At 47.0% G+C, this 18,743-nt stretch overlaps 1 protein-coding gene across 3 annotated transcripts in view; it reads left to right on the top strand.

Annotated features, from left to right (window-relative positions):
* Positions 1 to 4,556: 4,556 nt before the first annotated feature.
* NSD1 (nuclear receptor binding SET domain protein 1) overlaps positions 4,557 to 18,743 on the top strand; it is a gene marked incomplete at its 5' end in the record, with an annotated part of 125,826 nt that continues 111,639 nt past the window's right edge. For 2 of the 3 annotated variants that reach the window (XM_079702500.1, XM_079702499.1), the window contains one exon: positions 4,557 to 5,483. In XM_079702500.1, the coding sequence (XP_079558626.1) occupies positions 4,557 to 5,483 (927 nt within the window). The remainder of the gene's footprint in view (positions 5,484 to 18,743) is intronic. The other variant, XM_079702501.1, reaches the window with a different exon arrangement.

Genomic DNA, 18,743 nt, shown 5'->3' with positions numbered 1-18,743 from the left:
TTCCCCGAGACCATCAGTAAGCTGTTCATCCCCAGCTGCCTGTCCCCCTTTAGTCGCTACTCCTATTCCGTGGGGTCTGGGAGGTTGGAGAGCGGGGTTCCTATAGGGTAGGCATGTGCAGAGGTCAGCCCTGGGGGGAACCACTATCCCGGCCCCTCTTCACACCTTAGCACCTTTATTTAACTGTTTCTTCCTAAGGCCTGGGGCTTCCTAAGGCAGGCATCTCATCCTTTGTTTACCTAGCACCCAGCAATACTGCCTGGAATGCAGGAAATGGTTACTGAATGAAGCGGTGAAACACATTTCAGCATTCATCAAGTGCTTAGTCTGTATAGGCCCCTAACACTTACTTTCACCTTGCAGGATCCTCACAGCCACCCTGTGCATTGGAAGCCACAGGTGAGGAAACTGAGGCCTGGGGCTGTTAATAGACCGGCTCAAGGCCATACAGTGGCAGCTCACAGGCCCTCAGGATAGTCGTGGGAAAGTAAAGGGTTGAGAGTAACCTTAATGAATTGGGGCAAACTGGCAGGGGGTAACTGTCAGTCAGAAATGATTGGCTCAAGTTATTAGGTGTGAAGAAGGAACCAGTCAGAGCTCCCCCACTGAACTGCCTAGAAGGGATTAGCAGGAGTCACTCCTTAGTAGAACAAAGGGCAGGTCCCTGTAGGGCAGTACTCTGGGGTGTAGACCCAGCTCTTCTCTGGCTGGTCCTAGCACACAGAACACTGCCAACCTGATTTCGCACCTGGAAACAGTCAGGGTGCCTCATTCTCTTCAACAGAAGGAGGCCCTCTGAGGTCACAGTGCTCCCCTCGACACTCTGGTTCCAGGAGGCACCTTCCTTAGAGACAGCCTGCTGCTCTCTTGGCAGGGACTGCATCCCAGCACTTAGGTGTGGTAAGGACCTGTTGTGTATCTCCTTGGCTGGTCTGTGGGCCTTGGAGGGCAGGAGGCTAAGGGTATCCTGAGCTCCAAGCCAACTGGGGCCAGTTTTGGGGTGAAGGTTGGAGAAGGCTGAAGGATGAAATCTAGGGAGCTCCGCGCCAAAGCCAATACTGCGCAGAGCAACGCCAAAAGTGGCCTTTCTCCCAGGTGGGCTCACGGTTAACAGATAGAAGGATGGCGGGTAAACACTCCACTGGGGCAATAATTATGCACATTTACTAAGCCCTGGGAGGAATGGTAGTCACGTGGCTCTCGAGGGCGGCGCCCTCAGCTTTGAGATGGAGTTAACTCTAATCACAGAAGGCTTTCTGGAGGAGGCGGAATTTTTATGGCGGTCGATTGTGGTTTTCTCTGAACAGCGAGGATGAGCTTAGCACTCTAGGGACCAGATAGGTCCCGAGGTGAGCTTTTTGTCGGGGAGCAAGCCCGGGGCGGGGGTCGGAGTTGGATCGGATTAGGGGAAGGGCCTGGGGGGGGGGTTGGCGTCGCGGGGTCAGGTTGTTTGGGTTCCCCCGCTTGCCTTCACGTTGTCTTTTGTGATTGGACGCGCTGCAGCCGCGCTAGGCCGGTGCTGCGGGGCCCCGGGCACTGGGTGCAGGCCTCGAGGTGCCAGGCGCCCGAGAGCAGAGCGCCCCAGGCCAGGGATTAGCCCAGCAGGCTTAGCGGGGCCAGCCCGGCGGTCCGCCCTCCCAGCGCTGTTCCGCCGGGGTCCCGATGCCCAGCCCGCAGGGGTGAGGCGCGCGCTCCCCGGGGAGCAGGGCTGCTGAGAAGGCGGCCTGCGCCGGGCGGAGGTGGCACGAGAGGGCCATCTGCCTGGGTGCAGAGAACTGCAGCGTCCGCGGTGCGAAGCGCGACCCCTCCGGGCCCCCAGCTCGCGTCCACTGCCCCGCGCGCACTCACCTACTGACGCCCGCCCGCGCCCCCGGCCCAAGTCCCAGTGCCAGGCCCAGACCCGGACTAGGCGCGGGAGGCGGTGCAGGGATTGATTAGTGGACCCCTCCCCCAGCACTCCCCTCGCCCCGCCCGAGGCTGCGAGGACCCCTGGGCCCGGGGGTAGTGAGGGAGCTTCGTCCCCGCGGTGCCCGGGCTGGGGACTCGATCTCACTGGGCGGGGGCCGCACCGCGGCAGGCCGAGGTGCGGGCGCGCTGTCAGACTGCTGCCCGGCTCGGGTGCGGGGGGGGGGTGGGCTCAGCGCGGGGGTCGCCCGGCCTCATCCCCCCTGCCGAGGCCACGGCTGGGCGGGCAGTGCCCGGGCCGGTAACCCGACCCGACCCAGCTCCCGGGAGCCGCTCACCCCGCACGGCCGGGCAGGGGGAGGGAGAGGAATGGGGGGGAGGGGGAAGGGAAGGGGTGGTGGGTGAGGGGCTGTGGGGACCGCAGGGCCGAGTCCCCGGCCTGTCTGCGCTGCTCTAGGGTGGCTGCCTTTGGTGCCTGGACGAGCCAGCCCCCTGCCTCGCGGGCGTCGGGCCTGCGGCAGGAGGGAGCCCTGGGGCTGTACAGGCTTGGCTCGGGGAGGCAGACCCGAGCTGCTGCCTCCATTTTGTTTCCTGCTCAGCTTGGTCTGTAGTGGTGGTGGTGTGGGCTTGGGGTGCGGCCGGGCAGGGGGTTCACCTGCGGCCGCGCCTGCTCGGGGTTTGAGGCCTCGAAGACCCCAGCCCCAGCCCCCAGGTGAGCCCCGCGGTAGGAGGGGGGTTGCCTTGGCCTCGGGCCGAGCGGAGCGGGCTGAGGGCAGGTGCCCAGTGGATGGGGAACCAGGGCTGTAACCTAAGATGGAGGCCGGGACTGACGCGGGCCCGAGCGGGGCTGGCGGGGCGGTCGGACAGGCCTCAGCCCGGCCAGGTGCCGCCGGGGCTGGGGCTCGAGACCGGTAGGGTGCTGGAACCGTGTGCAGCCCGGGGCCGGCGCAGCTCCCTGAGGTAGGTGAGGGGATCGGAGTGCCACCCACGACGCCCGCAGGCCCCGACACTCCGAGGAGGCGCGCGAGGCCCCTGGGGAGCCCGCCTCAGGCCCCGCCCGGGCAGCCGGGCCGGCCCGTAGGCCCGGGCCGCGAGCTGGCGCGCAGGGGGAGGGGAGGGGGCGGCAGCGGCGGCTCCGCTGATTGGGCGGCGCGCTCGCGAGCCCGACTTCACCCGCCCTGAACCCCGAAGAGTGAGGCAAAGGAGCGCGCGCCGTGGGGGAAGGGGTGCGCGCGCACTCGGGGCCCCAGCCGCACGCGGGCCGGCGCGAGGCGCTCGGTCGCTCGCGCCGCCGCGGGGGCGCGCGCGGTGGGGGTGTGAGGAGGAGGAGGCGGCGGCGGAATAGGCCGGGGCAGGTCGCATTCGCTGCCTTCTACCCTGAAGAGAGACGCGGGGGGAGGGGGGTGCGGCGAGCGGCTCCGCGCTTTCCCCACCGCTCCGCTCGCGCCCCAGTGTAATGAGGGTCACCCCCTCCCCCCAGCCGGCCCGGGAGGGGGCGCGGGGCACGGTAACTAGTGCGCTGGGGTGGGCGGCGGGCAGGCGCGAGCGGAGGGGGGAGGCGGCCGGGCGGGGAAGATGGTGGTGGCCGTGAGGTGAGGGGCGCGGGGGAGGGCCGGGCGCGGCACAGGGTTGGTGGCCGGCGGCGTTGCAGCCGCAGGCCCCCTCCCCCTCCATCACTACCAGCCGGGCTCAGGCCTAGCCGGCCGGGACGCCGCGAACTTCCTCCCCGCGCGGCCAGTGCCCCGCCGGCCTCCCGCGCGCACCTCGGCCTCCGCCTCCCTTCAGGTAGCCGGCTGGGGGGCACGGGGCCGGCTGCCCTCCTGCAGCAAACTTTGCTTGGTGCTGAATATTGATGAGTGAGATCGGCTCGGCCAGGAGGTGCTGCCGGCGCTGCGGGAAGGAGCGCGGCCCGGGCAGGCGGCGGCGGCGTCGGCAGCAGCCATGTTTGTCAAGCTGTAGCAGCTGCTGCTGCCCTGACTCGGCTTCACTGGCTGCCTCCGTTTCTCCCCCTGCCGCGTTCCAGCCTCTGGGCCCTGCAGCCGTGGACCGAGCAGGCCTGCAGTCAGAAAGGCGAGCTTCGGGGTGCACCCGCTTCGGCCGACTCGCCTGCGGCCAGAGCACGGCCGCTGGAAAGGCTCCGGCGCCGGCTGGGGCGCAGGGTGCAGCGCTATTGTGACCGCTGCGCCCGAGCGAGCCAGAAAGGATGGGGGGGATAACCTTTTTGTGCAGCGTCCCGGAGCCCCCCTCGAACCCTACAGCCCCCTCCCTTCGGGAGATCCGGCCACAGGACCCCCAGCGGGGGAATGGAAGGACTGTTGCTGTTTGAGATTTGGAAATTTCTACTGCCAAAGGGATTTTAATTTTAGATCAGCCCAACTGTCCACCAGTCTGCAGTGCAGAAAAAAGGGACGGCTGTTTCCATGTGGCAAGATCTGCCTATCTCCGGGAAGATGGAGTTTGCGGAGTCTCTCCGAGGCCATTTTTCCATCGTCAGCTGGGGAACTTTTTCCGCCCATGGAAGTGCAGTAGAACTAGGCTTCGAGGCCACTAGGCCTCGAGAAGTGGCTGCCATTTTGAAGATAAGAGTCAAATGGCCTATTAACTCAGATTAATTGCTGTGTTTTTGGATTCCAGGTTGATGCTGGCCCAGGATGGATCAGACCTGTGAACTACCTAGAAGAAATTGTCTGCTGCCCTTTTCCAATCCAGTGAATTTAGATGCCCCTGAAGACAAGGACAGCCCTTTCGGTAATGGTCAATCCAATTTTTCTGAGCCACTTAATGGGTGTACTATGCAGTTATCGACTGCCAGTGGAACATCCCAAAATGCTTATGGACAAGATTCTCCATCTTGTTACATTCCACTGCGGAGACTACAGGATTTGGCCTCCATGATCAATGTAGAGTATTTAAATGGGTCTGCTGATGGATCAGAATCCTTTCAAGACCCTGAAAAAAGTGATTCAAGAGCTCAGTCGCCAATTGTTTGCACTTCCTTGAGTCCTGGTGGTCCAACAGCACTTGCTATGAAACAGGAACCCTCTTGTAATAACTCCCCTGAACTCCAGGTAAAAGTAACAAAGACTATCAAGAATGGCTTTCTGCACTTTGAGAATTTTACTTGTGTGGACGATGCAGATGTAGATTCTGAAATGGACCCAGAACAGCCAGTCACAGAGGATGAGAGTATAGAGGAGATCTTTGAGGAAACTCAGACCAATGCCACCTGCAATTATGAGCCTAAATCAGAGAATGGTGTAGACGTGGCCATGGGAAATGAACAAGACAGCACACCAGACAGTAGACACGGTGCAGTCAAATCGCCATTCTTGCCATTAGCTCCTCAAACTGAAACACAGAAAAATAAGCAAAGAAATGAAGTGGACGGCAGCAATGAAAAAGCAGCCCTTCTCCCAGCCCCCCTTTCACTAGAAGATACAACCATTACCATAGAAGAGCAATTAAACTCAATAAATTTATCTTTTCAGGATGATCCAGACTCCAGTACCAGTACATTAGGAAACATGCTAGAATTACCTGGAACTTCATCATCATCTACTTCACAGGAATTGCCATTTGTAAGCAGTTTTTGGTACAACTTAAATATATACATAAATGTATATATACAGGCAACTTAAAGGGAAACTATAAAAACCAATTATAACTAATTGGTTTTTTGTTGTTTATCAGTTCACAGATGAAAGCCTATTGCTAATGATAAGCTCTTTGGGGAAATTTTACTTTGATTTAAAAAATCTTCTATTATATGAGTTTGGTTCTTTTTTGATTTTTCCCAGTTAACTCTCCATTGAGGACTGGCTAAGAGTTAAACTTTAAGGGCATTTGATTGAGTTCAGATTTAAATGTTCAAGATGGAGGTATACATTTGTTTAGCTTTTTCTTTTCTAAGTGAGCTTGGCTTTGGCTTGCTGGTATCATGAGTACAGGTGAACCAGTTAATTACCTGGAGTCCTGTTTCTGCATAAGGCATGGCTTATATTTTTAGTTGATGGGGTGACTTTTGCTGCAGGTTGAAGTGCATTTGGGGTAAACATTCAGAGTAGCTAAGATGAGAAGGCCTTCTTGGACATCAGTCAGAATTTAAATTGGGCTGATTTTCCTGAACTACCTGTTGTACAGCATCCTATGCTTCAGGTAACTACCACCATTAAAACCTTTCCGAGTTTTAAATTTTGAAGTGTATATAAATGTGTGGTATGGGTGTATGTGTATAGAAATGGAAAAAAAATGTAATTTGAGTTACTCATTAATGCTACATACTATTGTTAGATTGTGGTAAATGATAAAGTTTTTTTAAAAGTTTGATCTTAACGCAGAATTTTTTGACTCTTGCTAGTTAGCTAAATGATCAGTTGACTTCTCTTAGCCTCAGTTTAATCACCTTTAAAATCTGATTGTTTTAACTTGATTGTTAAAAGATTCCTTTCAGCTTTAAATATTTGATTCTGATTTTGTTTCTGTCCAGACACATTGTCATGGTCACCTGTAATGTCACCAAAGAGGATCCCATTTCCTCCCAACATACTGCTGAAATACTATGTAAAGATTTAATCAGAAAATTTTATGGTGTGTGATGATAGTTGAGTGCATTAAACATTCATTTTACTGTATAGCCTTTCTGTTCTTTAAAGTTAGAGTGAGAATGTGGGTGTGTCACTTTTGTTTCTGTTGATTCATATCTTAAATATGCTTTAGTACTCCTTGATTTTTTAGCTTGCAGTTGCAGATGTAAAAAATTTGTTTTTGTAGTAACCTAGAGTCTGTATTGTCCGAGGTATTTTTCAGGGTGGATAGGCTGTATTGGCAGCCTATTGGCAGCTCAGACAAATCCTTCTTCGTGGGTTCACACTGAAATTTATTTTACATGTATATAGTTTTGTCTTTTTAACTACATAAAAAAACTTAGATCTGAAGGTGGAGATACATGTTTCTCTAGAAGCATACAAATATAAATGTAAATCTATGTGCTTCTTATCAAAGAAATGTCAGTGGAGTATAGGTTCTATTAAAAACAATTGAAAATACTGGAGCCTATAGAAAGTATGTTATGCATCTAAAATGAGAGTTAACAAACTTGTATAAATGTAGAAAAACTTTTTTCAGGTAGAAAATCTAAATTGCTCAAAGATTATGGACTTGAAGAAGCAAGTATCTTTATTCTTTTTTTTGCCCGCGCCCCCCGGCTCTGCTGCTCGTGGCTTGCGAGAGCTTAGTTCCCGGACCAGGGACTGAACCCGGGCCATGGCAGTGAATGCGCCAAGTCCTAACCACTGGACCTCCAGGGAATTCCCATCTTTATTCTTTCATTCCGGTTGTAGATGAAATCTATTGCTTTGATTTTCGCCTTTGACGTGTGTGTATATATTTTTTTTGCCTTTGATATTTTTTAACTGAGGATTTAAAGTGAAGTCAATCTCAAAATGCAAATGTAGTTGAACAATAAGCCTGGGAAAGGTGTAATTAAAAATAATTCTATATAGCCACACACTGTTGATGTTTTGAGACTATTCACAGTTGATTGGTTGATGCAGCAGGTGCTTACTCTGTATTAGATCCTGTGCTCAGGGCTAGAAATGAGAAAATCTTTTGCAAATGCTATTTGTCTTTTTTTCTGTCTGTAATATTGTGATAGAATGAGATTCTCCTGGCGAGATTAAGAGTAGTTATTAGGGTTTTAAGCCCTCTGTCTGGAATTAGGGAAAGACACATAATTCAGCATCATATTGCCAGTTGTTTTGTACAACTAGCTATCAGCAGACTTTGCCTCCTGTCATAAATGAGCAGCCTCTTCAGTTTACCTTCATGGTCTTCAGTTTTTTCTGTGTACAGTGATGTGAAATGGTTGTCATTACAGTTAACAATCCTGACCTGGTGCTTTTATATTTAATTGGGTTGATACTGTCTAGTTTCTGCCTATGTACATATACAATGTACAGTGCTTTGTACATTGTAGATACTTGAAAAAAATCTTCAAGGAAGGTTGGTCCCCAGAGCTCCAAGCTAAAGCAGTCAATAACTTACATTTTATTAAGTGCTTTGGTCTGTATTATCTTATTGGGTCTTCATAGTAGTAAAAAGTAAAGTACTACAAGTAAACTTGTAGTAAAAACAGATGTCATAGAAGACATAGATCAACCTTGAAGGCACTTGACGTTATTGGAGACAAGACTGAAACCCTTGAAACCATAGAATTATCTGAGTACTCTTGGTTTTCTTTAGTGACTTTTGAAGGCTCTGACACTCTTACCTGGGCCTGAAGTAACTCATGGTTTTCTCACTAGGCTCATTGCAGCAGTTGTTTGTTTGCTACTCTTCCTCACTTAGATATTTTATGGAGATAAATATGAATAGAGTTAATTTATGCTATGGTGGTATTCATGAATTTTGGGATCCTCAAAGTTCTTAGGATGTAGCCAGCCTCCAGGATGGTCTGACATACATTTTATATTAGTGATCCTCTTTATCTAAAGAAGACTGCTAAGAATGAATACACTCAAAATGAGGACTAAAATTTCATAAGTAAATAAGGAGAAAAAGGTTTATTTAGGATTTTATGTTGAAAAGTAAAATTAAGAATTATAAAAGTAAGTTTTATTTATTTATTTTTGAAAAGACGCTTATTTCTTTTTTTTAATATTTTTTATTTATTTATTTTTGGCTGCCTTGGGTCTTCGTTGCTGCGCGCGGGCTTTCTCTAGTTGCTGCGAGCGGGGGGGCTACTCTTCTTGCGGTGTGCGGGCTTCTTATCGCGGTGGCTTCTCTTGTTGCAGAGCACGGGCTCTAGGCACGTGGGCTTCAGTAGTTCTGGCACGTGGGCTCAGTAGTTGTGGCTCGTGGGCTCTAGAGCGCAGGCTCAGTAGTTGTGGCACACGGGCTTAGTTGCTCCGCAGCATGTGGGATCTTCGTGGACCAGGGCTCGAACCCGTGTCCCCTGCATTGGCAGGCAGATTCCCAACCACTGCGCCACCAGGGAAGTCCTTAAAAGTAAGTTTTAAACCTTTATCAAAATTTTGATTATGGGACTTCCCTGGTGGTCCAGTGGCTAAGACTCCGTGCTCCCAATGCAGGGGGCCTGGGTTTGATCCCTGACTAGATCCCACATGCTGCAACTAAGAGCCCGCTCACGGCAACGAAGGTCCCATGTGCTGCAACTAAGACCTGGTGCAGCCAAATAAATAAATACTAAAAAAAATTTTTTTTTATTATGATGGCAACTATTTGTTATAATAAGGCAAGAATCAAATAGATTTTTAAAAATTTTGTCCAGCAAAATTGTACCATAGGAGATGGCATACTTTATTTTGCTTCATTTTCTCATTATGGTCATAAGGAGGATAAATTTTTTAAAATATTTAAGGACTTAATCAGTCTTACTGAGGTTTTCGTTTTAAGAATATCCATTATGGAAAATTTCAGGCGTATATCGAAAAAAGAGAAAATAGTTGAATTTCCATGTACTCCTCACCTAGCTTCAAGAATTACTGATATTGGGACTTCCCTGGTGGATCAGTGGTTAAGACTCCGTGCTTCCGCTGCAGGGGGTACAGGTTCGATCCCTGGTTGGGGAAGTTACACATCCCGCGAGGTGCAGCTACTCCCCTCCCCCTGCAATAAAAAAGAATCACTGATATTTTGCCAGTCTTGTTCTATCCTCTCTCCACTGTGTCATTCACTAACATTTCTTAACCCTTTGATGTTCATATCACTCTTTGAAGCTCCTGTCCTGTATCCTTATCAGTTGTCACTTGTTTACTCGTTGACCTAGATCAACTTTTCCTTGCCTGTAATTGGGGTGATTCTTCTTTATTATTTACATTGACTTTAAGGAACACAGCATCTTTTTGCCAGATTTGTTTGCAATTTTACCTTGTAATTGATTTGCAATGTAATACTAGTTAGTGCTTCATTAGGTAGTGACAGACACTATACTGTGCATGGGATGGATGTTTGAATAGAGACTTTTTCTTGACCACTTAAAAATAGATATCTTGGGACTTCCCTGGTGGTCCAGTGGTTAAGAATCCGAACTTCCATTGTAGGGGGCGTGGGTTCGATCCCTGGTTGGGGAACTAAGATGCCGCATGCTGCGTGGTGCGGCCAAAAAAAAAAAGATATCTTGGTGTTGTAACAGTATCCCCCCGGTACAATCTTGGAGATCGAAAAAATACAAACCACACCCTGTACTAAGTTCTGTGCTATGGATGTTTACGTGGTTAAGGAGATCAATGGAGAGATGAATGAAACTTAGAGCTTCAAGGAAGCAGTGGGACTTGAATTGGTCTTGACTGGGTTAGGTTTGGTTAGGTTTAGAAGGGTACTTTGGATAAAGAGAACTAAATGAACATAGTATTTTCAGAAGGTTGGGTAGGATGGGTGTCCTCAGGTAATAAGGCCTAGAAATCCAGACTGTGGCATTTGGTATTGATGTGATAGGAACAGGGATCCAGTGAGCAATTTCAGCTGAGAAGTGATTTGATGAAATCTGTGTTTGGAAGACTTTGGCTAGGAGAGAGTAGAGGCAATGTTAGGATGTAGGAGTCATTGCAGTAGTAATTAAAAATTAGAATTGATCAGAGTCAGTAGTAGAAAGAAAGGGGGTAAGTCCAAAAGATTATTTCAGAGGAGGGAAAATTGGCAGCCCTTTTAGGGTTGCCTGGATTGGAGGCAAAATTGGAGCCTGGATTTGAGGAATGAAGGAAAGAGATAAGTGCAGACGATGGTCTTGTCTTGTTGGTGCCTGAGACAAAAATGATTCCTCAGGGGCTTTCTCCTCTTCCCTTCTCATCATCCCAGCAATTCTCTACTCCTTCCTTTTCTGTCTCCACACGTCTCAGTTTCTGCTCTTTATCTGACTCTGTCCTTGCTGGAGGCCCTGGTTTTTATTCATTACTCTTTCCTCTTTCCCTCTGGGATCTTTATTCTCAACTTTCACTGCATCACTTTTTCTGCCTAAAAACAGAATGACATCTTCCTATTCTAAAGGAATCTTCTTCCTTTATCCTGTAACCTCTCTGATTATCTTTCCTCTTTACTGGTGAATTTCTTGAAAAAGTTGTCTACTTTGTTTACGTCTCCTTAAGCTCTGTGAATTGGCTTCTGTACTCTTGAAACTGTTCTTTTCAGAGTCACAAATGACACCTCCATACTTATCCTACTAGATGTGCAGCATTTTGACCACGACTCCTTTTTTTTTTTTTTTTTTTTTTTTTTGTGGTACGTGGGCCTCTCACTGCTGTGGCCTCTCCCGTTGCGGAGCACAGGCTCCGGACACACAGGCCCAGCGACCACGGCTCACAAGCCCAGCCGCTCCACGGCATGTGGGATCTTCCCAGACCGGGGCACGAACCCGTGTCCCCTGCATCGGCAGGTGGACTCTCAGCCACTGCACCACCAGGGAAGCCCTTTATATATATATTTTTAAGAAAATTCTATAGTTCTATAAGGACATATTCCAGATGTCCCTGGTTTTACTTGTACTTGTTTGTGTGTATTTACTATGTTAAGTTCTCTGCATTTTTATCACCTGCATGGGTTTGTATGTGCACTACCACACTCAAGATGTTGAACAGTTTCAGTGCCACAAGGATATCTTCTGTGGCCCTTTTATATCACACCCATCTTCTTCCTGGCAGTTCCTCCTCCAACTTTTGCCAACTACTAACCTGTCCTTTGTTTCTAAAATTTTGTCATTTCAAAAATGTCTGTAAATGGAATCATGCAGTATATATAGCCTTTTGGGATTGGGTTTTTTTCACTTAAGATTCCCTGGAGAGTCATCCAAGTTATTGAGTATATCAATATTTTGTACTTTTTTATTACTAAGTAGTAGTCCGTGATACTTATCTACCACAGTTTGTTTTACCATTCACCTGCTGAAGGACATCTGGGTTTATTCTAGCTTTTGGCTATTAGAAGTAAACGTGCTGTGAACATTCATATACAGGTTTTGTGTGAACATAAGTTTTCATTTCTCTGGGATAAATGCCCAAGAGTACCATTGCTGAATCATATGGTACTGCATGTTTACTTTTATAAGAAACTGCCAAGCTGATTTCCAGAGTAACTGTACTATTTACATTCTCACCAGTAGTGTATGAGTGATCCAGTTTCTTTTCCTCCTCACCATGATTTAGTGTTTTCACTATTTTTGTTTCAACCATTTTGATAGTTATGTAATGATATCTCATTATGGTTTTTGTTTTTAATTTATTTATTTTACTTACTTTCTTTTTTGGCTGTGTTGTGTCTTCATTGCTGCACACAGGCTTTCTTTAGTTGCAGTGAGCGGGGGCTTCTCTTATTGTGGAACACAGGCTCTAGGCATGCGGGCTTCAGTAGTTGTGGCTTGTGGTCTCTAGAGCGCAGGCTCAGTAGTTGTGGTGCACAGGCTTAACTGCTCTGCGGCATGTGGGATCTTCCCGGACCAGGGCTCGAACCCGTGTCCCCTGCATTGACAGGCAGATTCTTAACCACTGTGCCACCAGGGAAGCCCTCATTATGGTTTTTATTTGCATTTCCCTGATAGCTAATGATGTTGAACGTCTTTTTGTGTGTTTATTTCCCATCTGTATATCCTCTCTGGTGAAATATATTCATGTCTTTCGCCCATTTTCTAATTGGATTGTTTGATTCTTTTTGTTTGTTTGTTTGTTTGTTTTTTTGCGGTACGCGGGCCTCTCACTGCTGTAGCCTCTCCCATTGCAGAGCACAGGCTCTGGACGCGCAGGCTCAGCGGCCATGGCTCACGGGCCCAGCTGCTCTGCGGCATGCGGGATCTTCCCAGACCGGGGCACGAACCCATGTCCCCTGCATCGGCAGGCGGACTCTCAACCACTGCGCCACCAGGGAAGCCCGGATTGTTTGATTTTAATCGTTGAGTTTTGAGAGTTCTTTATGTATTCTAGATGATCTACATTGTTTATAATGCCTGTATACAAGTCATACTTTTTAAGTATTGTTTCTACTTTTAAATTACTTATTAAAGAAACAATAAAATCATATAAACTTGTGGTTTCCCCTTAATAAATTGGAACAGATTTTAGTGTTTGTCACTGTTATTAGGTGAAATTACTTTATTAAGGCCTCTAAAGTTCTTTTCACATGTCCAGTGACCTTACATAAAATATCAATACCATAGTACTGTGTTAAAGATTGCTGGAAGGATAAAATCCATTTTGGAGGATGAACAATTATATTTACACATTAGATTAAATTAAAAATAATAACTGATTATATGATATCCCCTCATATACCAGGCAGAATCTGAAGGTAGTCTTTCTTTGTAAATTACTGAGGGTATATTCCTCTTGGCATCTCTAATTTCTCTTGATGCTGTAATTGGAGCTGTTGGGGACCCCTGGTGAAAGTCGGCAATGTTCAAGTTTTATCTATACCCAGTAAAAATAATAGACATCAATGCCATGCTAATTGTTATTGGAATTTTATATCCAGAGGCATTTTTTTAACATTTCAGTTGGTTCAATGGACAATGTATTGAATCTAATCAGCATATGAAGAAGAAACACTTCCACCATGCCATGATCTGTAAAGAATTGCAGAGCAGTTGTTGAGAGGTAATACAGTTCTACATTTGAAGTGCTTCCTTTTTTTTTTTTTTTAAACATAGTAGAGCTTTGAGGCAGAAGTGTTATAGTGCAGGTAATTAAACCACTGAAATTAGTTCTTTGGTGGAGCAGATATTAGAGTTTTAAGTAAAGTCTTGGTAGGTACCTTATTAATTTCATAGTAATGTCTGTGGAATTATTTCCTAAGGATAAACTGCTGGTAGGGGAATTATCAGGGCAATGGGTTAAATTTTTTGTCTCAGATGTACCTACTTCTGTATGGCTTTCCAAAAGGAGTGTACCATTTCACACAGTTCTAAATAGTGGATATACGAGTACAGCATTTTCCTCCCTTTGATAGCATGCCAACTTTGATAGCACTGATGTTTTAAGTTTTTTACTTCATTAAATAGGTGCATACTTCTACTGCAAGTTTGATTTAATTAATACAACTTTATTGTTGAAAATGATTTCTTTGTTTCTTGTTTGTATTTCTCCTGTGGCCTTTGCTGTCCATATCCTTTGCTGACTTATCTGTTTGGATTGTAGTGTTTTATAGCTATTATCCTTTTATCTTACAGACATAAATATTTCTTCTCAATCTGCTTTTCATTTTAGTTAATTTTCTATAGTTGTAGAGTCGAAGTTTCATTTTTCATGTATCCAGATCTGTTTGGAGTAGTTTCTTTTATTGATTCGAAGCTTCTCTATGTTCGATAAACCAACTTTACACACTTGTAAAAATTTGAAGAAATTCTGTCTGCTACAGCCTTAAATTGATCTAATAGGGATTTTATTTTAATATCCAGCACTATGCTGATGATAATTTTTATAGAGTCTTTAATTTTCTTTTTGAAAACAAATTCTTATAGCTGTGGAAGGAATGTTTCCCTTTGTATTAGTTATCTTTTTTAAAAAAATATTTATTTATTTGGCGGAGCTGGGTCTTAGTTGCGGCACCAGGATCTTTTCTAGTTGTGGCATGCCGGCTCTTAGTTGCGGCATGTGAGATCTAGTTCCCTGACCAGGGATCGAACCCAGGCCCCCTGCATTGGGAGTGCGGAGTCTTAACCACTGGACCACCAGGGAAATCCTGTATTAGTTATCTCTTCTGCCTAACAAATTACCCTCAAACTGAGCAGTCTAAAATAATAAACATTTCTCTCACACAGGGTTAGGAATCAAGGAGTGGCTTAGCTGGATGGTTCTGGCTCAGTCTCTCACGAGATTACAAGCAAGATGTCCATCACTGCTGCACTCATCTGAAGGCTGTAGGATCCTTGTCCAGTATGGCTCACTCATATCGCTGTTGGCTGAAGGAGGCCTCAGTTCCTTGCTATGTGCGCCTCTCCATAGGGCTGCTCACAGTATGTAGCTGGCTTCCCCCAGAGTGAGTTGTCCAAGAGAGGAGAGACCTAGCAAGGAGATCCAAGGAGATACAATGTGGGAGGGGAATACCCTGAAGTGTGGATCACTGGGGGCCATCTAGGGCAACTGGTTACCACACCCACCCAATAAGAAATAAGTAGCTTTAATTAAAGGAGAAAGCTTCAGTATACAAAGTAGTGACACTTAAAAAAACTTATTTATTTACTTACTTATTATTTATTTATTTATTTATGGCTGTGCCGGGTCTTAGTTGTGGCATGCAGGAACTTTAGTTGTGGCATGAGGACTCTTATTTGCGGCATTTGAACTCTTAGTTGTGGCATGCATGTGGGATCTAGTTCCCTGACCAGGGATTGAACCTGGGCCCCTTGCATTGGGAGCATGGAATCTTACCCACTGGACCACCAGGGAAGCCCCATTAACTTTTTTTTTTTTTTCTTTTTTTTTTTTTGCGGTACGCGGGCCTCTCACTGTTATGGCCTCTCCCGTTGCGGAGCACAGGCTCCGGACGTGCAGGCTCAGCGGCCATGGCTCACGGGCCTAGCCGCTCCGCGGCATGTGGGATCTTCCCGGACCGGCACACTAACCCATGTCTCCTGCGTCGGCAGGTGGACTCTCAACCACTGCGCCACCAGGGAAGCCCGCCCCATTAACTTTTTATTTTTATTTTATTTATTTTTCTTTATAAATTTATTTATTTATTTATTGGCTGCATTGGGTCTTCGTTGCTGTGTGTGGGCTTTCTCTAGTTGCAGTGAGTGGGGGCTACTCTTTGTTGTGGTGCACGGGCTTCTCATTGCAGTGGCTTCTCCTGTTGTGGAGCACAGGCTCTAGGCATGTGGGCTTCAGTAGTGGCTCACGGGCTCTAGAGCTCACACTCAGTACTTGTGGCTCACGGGCTTAGTTGCTCTGCGGCATGTGGGATCTTCCTGGACCAGGGCTCGAACCTGTGTCCCCTGCATTGGCAGGTGGATTCTTTTTTGTTTTTTGTTTTTTTGCAGTACGCGGGCCTCTCACTGTTGTGGCCTCTCCCGTTGCGGAGCACAGGCTCCGGACGCGCAGGCTCGGCGGCCATGGCTCACGGGCCCAGCCGCTCCGCGGCATGTGGGATCCTCCCGGACCAGGGCACGAACCTGCGTCCCCTGCATTGGCAGGTGGATTCTTAACCACAGCGCTACCAGGGAAGTCCTATTTTTAATTTTGATAAAATATACATAGCATAAAATTTACCATTCTAACTTTTGTGTTTTTTGGCCGTGCCATGTGGCTTGTGGGATCTCAGATCCCTGACCAGGGATTGAACCCAGGGCCATGGCCGTGAAAGTCCGGCATCCTAACCACTAGGCCACCAGGGAACTCTCCATCCTAACTCTTTTGATGTGTACAGTTAAATAACATGAAGTGTGATCACATTTCGTGCAACCATTCTCCAGAACTCTTTCCATCATAGAAAACTTACCAATTGAACAACTTGCCACTTGCCCTTCCTCCCAGCCCCTGGTGACCACCATTCTGCTTTCTGTCTCTGAATCTGACTGCTCTGAACACCTCATGTAGAATTATACAGTATTTATCTTTTTTTGATTGCCTTATTTTACTTAATGTAATGTCCTCAAGAGTTCACCCATATTGTAGCCCGTGTCAGAATTTTCTTCCTTTTTAAAGATATTCTGCTGTATACCACATTTTCTTTATCCATTTATCAGTCGATGGCCACCTTTTGGCTATTGTGAATAATGCTGATATGAAGATAGGTGTACAAATACCTCTTCTGGATTCAGTGGGGATTTCTCTTTTTTTTGGGGTGCATCATGCAGCTTGTGGGATCTTAGTTTCTCACCCAGGGATTGAGTCTGTGCCCTCAGCAGTGAAAGTGTGGAGTCCCAACCCCACGGGGCTGTTTAACATTTTGAGGAACAGCCAGACTGTTTTTGCACAGTGGCTACACCATTTTACAGTTGTGATTTCTTCATATTCTTGCCAACACTTGCTTTTTTTTTTTTTTTTAAGACATCCTGGTGAGTGTTACATGTTATCTCATTGTGGTTTTGATTTATATTTCCCTGATGATGTTGAGCATCCATTTATGTACTTTTTGGACATTTGTATAGCTACTTTGGAGTCTGTGTTGTAAATCCTTTGCATATTTTTTTAAAATTGGGCTTTTTTATTGTTGAGTTGTAGTTCCTTATATATTCTGGATTAAGTCCCTTATCAGATATGATTTGCAAATATTTTCTTCCATTCTGTGGGTTTTTTCATTTTCTTTTTTTTTTTTTTTGCGCTACGTGGGCCTCTCACTGTTGTGGCCTCTCCCATTGTGGAGCACAGGCTCCGGACGCACAGGCTCAGCGGCCATGGCTCACGGGCCCAGCCGCTCCGTGGCATGTGGGATCTTCCCGGACTGGGGCACGAACCCGTGTCCCCTGCATCGGCAGGCGGACTCTGAACCACTGCGCCACCAGGGAAGCCCCTTTCATTTTCTTGATGGTATCCTTGAAGCACAAAATTTGTTTTGTTTTCTTGTTTTTTAAATGTTTTTGTATTTGGCCATGCCGTGCAGCTTGTGGGATCCTAGTTCCCTGTTCAGGGATCGAACCCTGGCCCTCAGCAGTGAAAGCACAGAGTCCACTGGACTGCCAGGGACATTCCAAAGGTTTTTAATCTCGATGAAGTCCAATATATCTATTTTTTTTCTTTGCCTTGTGGTGTCATATCTAAGAATCCATTGCCTCATTCAAGATGAAGAAGATTTACTCTTATGTTTTCTCCTAAAAGTTATGTTCTTACCTCTTACACTTAGGTCTTTGATGCATTTTGAATTTTTGTGAGGTAAGGGCCAAACATCTTTTGCATGTGGGTACCCAGTTGTCCCAGCACCATTTGTTGAAAAGACTGTTATTTCTCTGTTGAATGGTCTTGGCACCCTTGTTGAAAACAGATATAGATTTATCTCTGGGCTCTTAGTTCTGTCGATTTATATGTCTATCCTTTTTTTTTTTTTAAGATTTTTTTATTTATTTCGCTACACCGAGTCTTAGGTGTGGCACGTGAGATCTTTATTGTCCTGTGCGGAATCTTTTTTTTTTTTTTAATTAATTAATTAATTAACTTATTTATTGTTGGCTGCGTTGGGTCTTCGTTGCTGCGTGTGGGCTTTCTCTAGTTGTGGCGAGCGGGGGCTACTCTTCATTGCCGCGCATGGACTTCTCATTGAGGTGGCTTCTCTTGTTGTGGAGCACGGGCTCTAGGTGTGCGGGCTTCAGTAGTTGTGGCACGTGGACTCAGTAGTTGTGGCTCGCGGGCTCTAGAGCGCAGGCTCAGTAGTTGGGGTGCACGGCCTTAGTTGCTCCACGGCATGTGGGATCTTCCCGGACCAGGGCTTGAACCCATGTCCCCTGCATTGGCAGGCGGATTCTTAACCACTGCGCCACCAGGGAAGTCCCTGTCATTTTAATTATAATATGTCTTGGTATAGATTTGTTTGGGTTCATCTTGTTTGGGACCCTCTGTGTTTCTTGTACCTGGATATCTGTTTCCTTCTTGAGGTTGCCATGGCTCACGGGCCTAGCTGCTCCGCGGCATGTGGGATCTTCCCGGACCCGGGCATGAACCCGTGTCCCCTGCATCGGCAGGCGGACTCTCAACCACTGCGCCATCAGGGAAGCCCTCATTACCTCTTTTTTGAACTCGGTGTCAATTAGACTGAAGAGATTCGTTTCATTGTTCGTTCTTTCAGGAGAATGCTCTTGATCTTTTAATTGGTAGTGGTTCTTTTGCTTCTCCATTTTACTTATATTTCTCTTACTCTATGAGTTTAGGAAAACAGTTATCTTCTGCTGTGGTCTTAGAGGGGTATTTTTA

The sequence above is a fragment of the Hyperoodon ampullatus genome (genome assembly GCF_949752795.1).
Source record: "Hyperoodon ampullatus genome assembly, chromosome: 4".
NCBI lineage: Eukaryota > Metazoa > Chordata > Mammalia > Artiodactyla > Ziphiidae > Hyperoodon > Hyperoodon ampullatus.
This window is presented reverse-complemented; position numbering and strand designations above follow the sequence as displayed.